General features: G+C 32.7%; 1 protein-coding gene across 1 annotated transcript in view; it reads right to left on the reverse strand.

Annotated features, from left to right (window-relative positions):
- Nucleotides 1-8,224, reverse strand: part of LOC106686076 (ras-specific guanine nucleotide-releasing factor 2) — a gene marked incomplete at its 3' end in the record, with an annotated part of 193,158 nt that overhangs the window by 13,520 nt on the left and 171,414 nt on the right. The window contains 1 exon segment of the mRNA XM_014429195.3: nt 208-314. Within this exon segment, the coding sequence (XP_014284681.1) occupies nt 208-314 (107 nt within the window).

Raw genomic sequence — 8,224 nt, forward strand, 5'->3', positions numbered from 1 at the left:
TAACAAAATAAGGAGCATTGAGGATTTTACGAAGGATTTTGGATTGTAAAGATTGGATACGAGAGGAATTCGAAGGTTTAGTACCAGTGAAAATCAAATCAATCTTTAAAAAAAATTAGGGATTATGGAAGTGAACATGCCAACTTGATCCAATTTTAGTGATTTCTATTTGGATACTCCTCAGTGAGAAGAAAGATTTCTCATTACCTCGCTTCCCTGATTGCTTCGATCCAGGCCTTGCACTCACTCTCAGAGCTGGCGCGCAGCTCGTACTGCCTCAGGGTCTCTTTTCTGTAGGATATGGCAAAGCAGTACTGAAACAAAAACATGAAAAAATGTTATCTATTTATAAGAATGGTATGATATTTGGTCATATTGAAATTCGCTGTGCATTTAAGCAATCATTAAGTAAGCTAGCATTAGCGAGGGAAAAAGAAATGTTATTAATTATCAATTATTATTTATATTTATTGAGAACGCCTGTTGAACAGATTCCATACTTAGGACTCCACCTTGACAAGAGACTTACTTGGAATCCACACACAAGACTGAAACGACAAGAAACCGCTCGTAGATTCCGATTGCTACAACACTTACTTGACAAACGCTCTAAACTTCCCATTCACTACAAACAATTAGTATACACTACGATAATCAGCCCAATTTGGACATATGGAATTGAGCTCTGGGGCTCCACCAAACCATCAAATTCCTCCCGCATCCAATCCTTACAATCCAAAATCCTTGATGCTCCTTATTACGTTACAAATAAACTCATTCACAAAGACCTTAACATCCCATTCGTTGCAGATTTGACCCAAAACAGATATACGTCTTTTCACTCCAAACTCCTTAACTATCCTTACCCATTAATTCTTAATCTATCATCCTTAACAATCCCTGATAATCCTCCGAGGTGTCTGAAAAGAAGATGGCCAGGGGACCTTCTAATTTAAATTAATGTTTGAAGTACCACTAATGGGTGGTTCCTTCCCAAGACTTTCAAGTGTATATGAAACATACAACATATTTACCTATTGTATTATTTTGTACAGTTGTAAATTACATTAAATAAATGAAAAAAAAAATATTGAGGTGAAATATTCTTGTAATCTCATTTTTTAATCAAATTCATTTCATATTATATATATCTAGTTATATTCAGAGTGGCTGTACTATAATTCTTTAGTATTAATTACTCTCTTTGTCAATAATACCGAAATGTATATAAGTTAAGACCTGATTCAGCTGTTACTACAATCTCAGCTGATATACTCGGTCAGTTGACATTCTCAGTTGCAACCGAGAATGTCATTTCTTGTCCCTTATTCCCTTTTTTGAGTTTTTGAATCCGATAACACCTAACGTGCCAAAACTTTTATTTTTCTCTCTGAGTTATGGGCAGTAACGGAATAGTGAGAGCGGCAACTAAAACACCTTCATCTGCAACCAAACAACCTGTAGCTGGAGATGGAGCCACTACCCGAAGTGTCTTTAGTGGAAGCTGATGCCACGACGCTAGAATGGATCAAATTCCCCACGACAACCATCGAGGACTTAATGAAGGCAGTTTCTGACCTCGAAAGCTTACCCGGGGAGATGGGTGAACTAAGCCATTTCCTAAAAGGGGGTGATCGACTCATGGGTTGAATAGCAGCGAAGACAGTCGCCAACTTCATGTTTTAATTGTATCATTTTACTTATTCTAGATAAATATTTTTTATTTTTGATTAAACGTGTTTCCCATAAATCTGTAATTAATACAAAAACAGAAATCTGTGTATATGGAAGCGAATCTCAACCCATTCGCTAAGTTATACATACCCTTTTTTATTAATGTAGATGTTTCAATCATTAGTTTAAGTACTTACCTCACAAATGAAGAATATTAAAAACATAACACTATTATGAGAATATACGACTCAAACTCTCATGTAAAGAAGAGCTGTATTCGACTATTTCACCAATAGTTTTTTGTATAAAAATTATTCTAGAGCAGTAGTCGGATAGAGCTGTCAAAGGATACTCTAGGAGATAATTTGTATATTAAAGTTTGTAGATAGTCTTTATATATAGTATGTCATAACCTATGTATCGTCTCTCATCAAATAAAGTAACAAACCTTTACCCTACGTTCCTCCAACTCCTTCTTTCCATACGAGTAGACAACAGAAAACATAAACTGTTTGAAATTGGTATTCGAAAGAAATACTTTTACCTAAATTAATTTTTACAAATTTTACCAGTCCTCAGTTCTATTAGGTCCTTTACTTTTAATATTTATATTTTCAGATTTTAAATTTTTTTAAGTAGACTAATCGCCTGATAAAAAATATTTCTATAACTCTTTCAAATACGAACACTTAGTTTATTTTCAAATTGAGGTTTAGTTTTTCTTTTGTAATAATTGTGTTTTTTTTATTAAAACAATAAATAAAGGTACAGAAGTTCTAAAACAATAAACAAAGGTACAGAAGTTCTATAACAAATTTTTAAGTTCCCCGGTATTGGAGTACCCAGATTTTTTAAACTCACTAAGGATGCAGAAGGGCTTTGCTACGGCCCTTGTCTTTTACAACAGTCCGACGTATGATCACTGCAACAGTGGAATATAGGTCTTCTAGAAGTGTTAGAAAACCATAAATGTATCTCCAAGTGAGTTACTTGTCCGTACAATTTATATTTATTGATTTTGTACAGGACGGATAAAAGTCCTTCCATAGTGTACAAATTCAAATCTATCCTGAAGATCCCCGGAACACCAAAACCGTGTTCTTGAGCTCTATAAAATATATAAAATTCACCTTATCCTCTTCCAATGGCATTCGGTACAGTGCAAGTATTTATAAAATATAAATATTAAATTTTCGGTGAAAGTTTACTTCAGCTCCCCCAAAATGACGGAAGATCATTTTATCTAACCAGAGTATATCAAGAATACCTGACTTAGGTCAGCTTATGATATTAACCACGTTACAAGAGGGAAAGTTCTGTCCCTCCACACAAACTCCTTTCCCCCTTAGTCAAAGGTTAGGTTATAATACACCACAATTTTCGGCAGCAGTTCCTATTACGTTTACTTCTTCTAACTTATAAATATCGATATTTAATACATCTTTTGTACTTGTCTTTTTATTTTGTATTACCTGTAATTTTTAGGTTTATTACTTCAATATTAGAATATATATTACGAAATAAAAATATTTCATATAATATATTTATATCATTATAAATTATAACACTTAGACTCTGTAACCTGGAAATAGATCTGAAGCATTTATTTTATATTTTATTATTTAATAAAAAAATTGTTTGATAGTTAATTTGAATATATTTTATTTATTTTTTTTTAAAGACGTAATTGAACTTTATTTATTGATAGATATTACAATCTGCCACACTATAGTGAGCAATAGGTAATAGTGATGAATGATCATATTCATTCTAAAACAAAATAAAATAAGAATGAAAAATTAATAAATAAATAGAAGAAAAAAAGTACATACAAATTAATAAAATCTAAAATCTCTCTGAAAATATATACAAACAGAAGGATAAAGAAATTGAACTCTAAGAAGAAAAGAAACAAGAAAAAAGATGAAAGAAGAAGAAAAACTCTAGTCACATTTACGCTCTTATATACAATATTTACACAATCGAGTATCCCCCACGTGTGAGGGTAATCCCAGCGGATCCCTCTCGCCGCATCACTGGTAAGGAGCCAGTGGAGGTGGAACAAGTGCGCTAAATCCGCAAACCCTTAACTTGAGTGGAGAATCTGACCATTGCCAGAACTCCAATTGTCCATTTTAATTTTAATAAGTCTCTTGGCTACTGCCGTTTCAACCTTCGAGGTGGATTGTAGGGATGGGTGGAACTAGATAAGGATTAGAAATCTGATTAGAATATTCTCTTGCACTGTAAATTAATAAGAATAAGAAAACTGTCCAAAGATAATTTGTTTTAAAAATATTTTTCAACAATGGGTGGAAATATCAATAGAAAGCATACATGGGTTCATTTCATTTCCAATCGAGTGTTTGACATAAAAAAAAAAAATCTAAACAAGAGGATAACTTTAATGACCATTTCCCAGTAGGAATTCCCTCTAAAAGGGAAAAATCCCTATCGAAGTTGCAGATAATTTATTTTGAAATGAACGCTTAGAAATCGGTACCGTTTGGGACCATCAGTACACTCCGGTCAGATAAAAACGGTCCTCCGCCATTTTGGAGGAGCTGAAGTAACTTTTACCGAATTTTCTTACTATTTATATATCTTTTTTCATTATTTACATATTTTATTATGTTAATTTCAATTACTCATTATTTACATTTTCTCCCGAATTATTTCAGTATGTTTATTTCTTTATTTACATGGGCCCTGTCTAATTTTTAGTAACTTTTTTTATCACTTGTTTTGTATAATTCTTAGCTCTAGATATTATATATTATCTTCTATAAGAATCATCTACAATCGAATTTATTTTATTGTTATGTATATTTCCAGTAAAATAAATAGGCCTGTCAAGGCCTGAAATTCAGGTCGAAACGTGGGCACAAATAAATCAGTTTTACTTCTTTGTGTATCATTACTGATCGCACCCCGGACCATCTCCTCATATAATATCATTGTTTTGATGAACATGACATCGGCATGATGGTTCCAAAACAGTTATAGCTGGTTTTAATGTTAAAGTTATAAATAATGTAACCTGTAGCTTTGAAAAGTAACTGCCAGCCATTTTAGAAGATATATCCGAGGAAAGGGGAAGAGAATACAGGAAAGGAACAAGGTAATAAAGGGACCATTGTGTGTCAGGCCCAACTACACCCTTGGGAGGAGGCAGTTAAATGTTAGGCGCATGTTTGTCCTTGAGGTAGAGCTCTTATTGGTTTGTTCCGTATGAATAAGGCGCTGAGAGAGTATTATAAATAAAAGTATATAGGTTGTTTGTTGTTTTAGTGACATTAATTTTTACTTTAACATATTATGGAATATATAGTAAGAGGAAATATTGCTTTCTTGCAAAATTTCGAAGGAAATTCACGTTTTGATGTTCCTTGAGTCGAAATAATTAAATCAAACAAAATGGCGGGTGTCTGTGTGAACAGACTAGCTCAAAAACGAAAAGTCAGTCGTACAGACTGAAATTTAAGACTGGTGATAAAAGACCTAATCTGTTATATTTTTTTATTTCTGCCATATATCATCAGCTCACAGTACTCCTGGTATAATGTTGGGCCACACTAGGAGCCGTGTCACACACTTCGGGAACCGCTGCCATAAACTAAAAATATATATGTATGTATAGTTGACCGTAAAAATTGATATATAGGGAGATGGTCAGGGTTGCGGTCAAAAGAGAAATAAAAATAGTTTACAACTATTTATTTTCCAACGTTTCGCCCCACTTTGCAGGGCTTCATCAGGGCTGTCCAAATAAATAAGTTGAACAGACAGAAACAGCGTCCGGAAACGCGTGACAGTCGCGTTATAAACTATTTTTATTTCTCTTTTGACCGCAACCCTGACCATCTCCCTATATAAACTAAAAATAGGTTTCCTTTAAAATTTAAGACTGTTGATACATCAAAAATTGCTTAACTCCATTGTTTTAATCCTACTAGGCTAGTCGTGATAGTTTAGGAGTTATGTACTACAAGTCTAAAAATTTGCGGCAACCATTTAAATATAAATATTAATAATTTAGATTTACGCCAAATATTTACATTAAATCAAATATTGCAGAAAAAGTAGGAATACAACGGGATAGTTCGTCAGTTCTATGTACGAGTAGATTTCCAAAAGGCTTACGATTATGTTGACAGCCGGAAGTTATATAATATTCTGATTGAACAGGAAGTATCAAAGAAGTTAGTAAATCTCATACGGATGTGCATGACCGAAACGTATAATAAGGTATGAATCGGTAATCATTATTCTGAGAAATTCAAGGTCCGGTCGGGTTTAAAACAAGGAGATTCATTATCACCTATCTTATTTAATCCAGCATTAGAATACGCCATGAAGAGAGTGATGAATAACGAAAAAAAGGGCTGATTATTTGGTATTATTGGGTTAGGACAAGGAAACTATAGAACAAAATGTAGTGTGTACATATATTTTTGGTATCTGTCTTAAAATTGATAGCGTTACTTATATTTTTTGTGATATATACTGCTTCTGTTATTTTTCTATTTATTTTGTGATTTACTATGCTGAAAGTTTTAAGACTTTTAAAATCAAATTCATGTTTATGCTGTGTTGTTCCAGTGCTGTTGTTTTGGTATTTTTACAATTACTCTTATGTTGCTCAACTCTAGTTGTTTCGGGTAACTATGGTAACTGAAATTCAGAGGAAGGGCTCTCATAATGTAGGCAGAACTAGCGCCCCATGTGGCCAACAGGTTTACCTCCACCAGTTGTCTCTGTGAGAAAAAGAAGAAACTTGGGCATGAGAGAGCCATTTTATTTTGCCAGAAGCAGCCCCTTTTCTTTGTTCACTTATTAAGTATAACCAAAGAATGGAGTAAGTCCAAACCTAGCAGTATAATTAACATCAATAATTATCATCCACATCTACAGTTTTCTATAGCCCAATCATTCAAACTTAATTAACCTTTTTAACCATAAATGTTTTATTTCGCCCACCTGTAACTTATCCAATAGATTTTTTTTTCAGTACACCATGTTTTATTTTCATTATGTTCAGTCCAATAACATCCAACCAGCCAACCAAAAGTGAATGTGCGCCTGGCCTTCAGTTGAAAGTGTACTTCATACACTAGTTTTTAATTTTTCAGAAGTCACTCCAATATAACTTTAAGACAAATACCAAACATTTATGTACAAAAACTTTGATATAGTAAATCATTTATTAATTTGATGTTGTATAATAGTATTAGAGAGCAGAATAAATTTAATATATTATTATGTGGTTGTAATATGTTTTCAAAACTTAAAAAAATTTATTATTGTTATGGGACAGAGGTAGAAGATAATTGACTTAGTTTATAATATATATATTATTAATGGTAAAGATAACGTGGTTTTATTAAGATTTTAAGATTTCCTTATTTATAATATGTTTGTTTTTTAGTTATTAAAATTTTATATTAGTTACAACAATATGTTAAGTGTTAGCAATATAGACTAATAATGAGAAAACAAAATGTAATTTTATTCAGTTGATTGTTTAAAACTTTTTAAAAAAGAAATTGTGATATATTGATTATGTGTTGTAAGCATAGGATGAATTTGTTGTGGATACCTGATGATTGGGTGACCCAAAAACGTTATTATTGTTTTTTAATGATATAAAATAAAATAATTAAAACAAGGAAGAGCACAAGATCTAGTTATAAATGAAATTGATTAGGAAATTAAAGCAAGGTTGAAGGTGGGAAATACTTGTTATTTTTCAAATTCGAAACTGCTTAGCTCTCGCCTCCTTTTCAAAAACATAAAAATTTGAATCTACAAAACTATTATCCTTCCCACTGTTCTTTATGGATGCGAAATGTGGCCTGGGGGGATGAACAACGTAATACTTTATTCGAAAATAAAGTATTACATAAAATATTAGGACCGAAAAGCGGGAGAATTTAGATGGCTACACAATTAAGGGAACTCAGGTTAGAGCATTGCGGCGTAAAAGATGGGCGTGTATGATTATAAGGCTTAGTAAGGAGCAGATCCCTAAAATGTTAATAAACGCTGAACCAATGGGTAAACGTCCGAGGAGTAGACCGAAACGTAGATTGGAGGATTGCGTTAAAACTGATTTAGTAGATTTGGGTTTCAAGGGGCGTCACTGGGAGGATGTATATAGAGAACGATTAGTGGTATCGGAATTGAACCTTCGGGTTCGCGTAGCCCTTATTATTAGTATTGCTTTAGGCTTACGCACCCTCGAGTAGTCGTAAACTTTTTATCGTCTCTTGCAAACTTTTTAAATTAGAACCCATTAAAATAAATTTGTTAACAATAAATTCTAGTTTATTTATAATCTTTAAATTTCTTTCTTGAGACTGGCAATTATTTACTAAATAATTCAACAACACTATCCAAATTATAGTCTCAAAACATTTATTTCATTCACATGTCCAACGTTTCGGCCAATTCGGCCATCCTCAGGGACAATCTATTACAAAAGTTTCCATTATTTGTATGATCCTACAATCAATTCATTTATTTAACATTACTATTCATAATTTACCTT

Source organism: Halyomorpha halys, unplaced genomic scaffold (genome assembly GCF_000696795.3).
Source record: "Halyomorpha halys isolate HHAL.00 unplaced genomic scaffold, Hhal_1.1 Scaffold775.1, whole genome shotgun sequence".
NCBI lineage: Eukaryota > Metazoa > Arthropoda > Insecta > Hemiptera > Pentatomidae > Halyomorpha > Halyomorpha halys.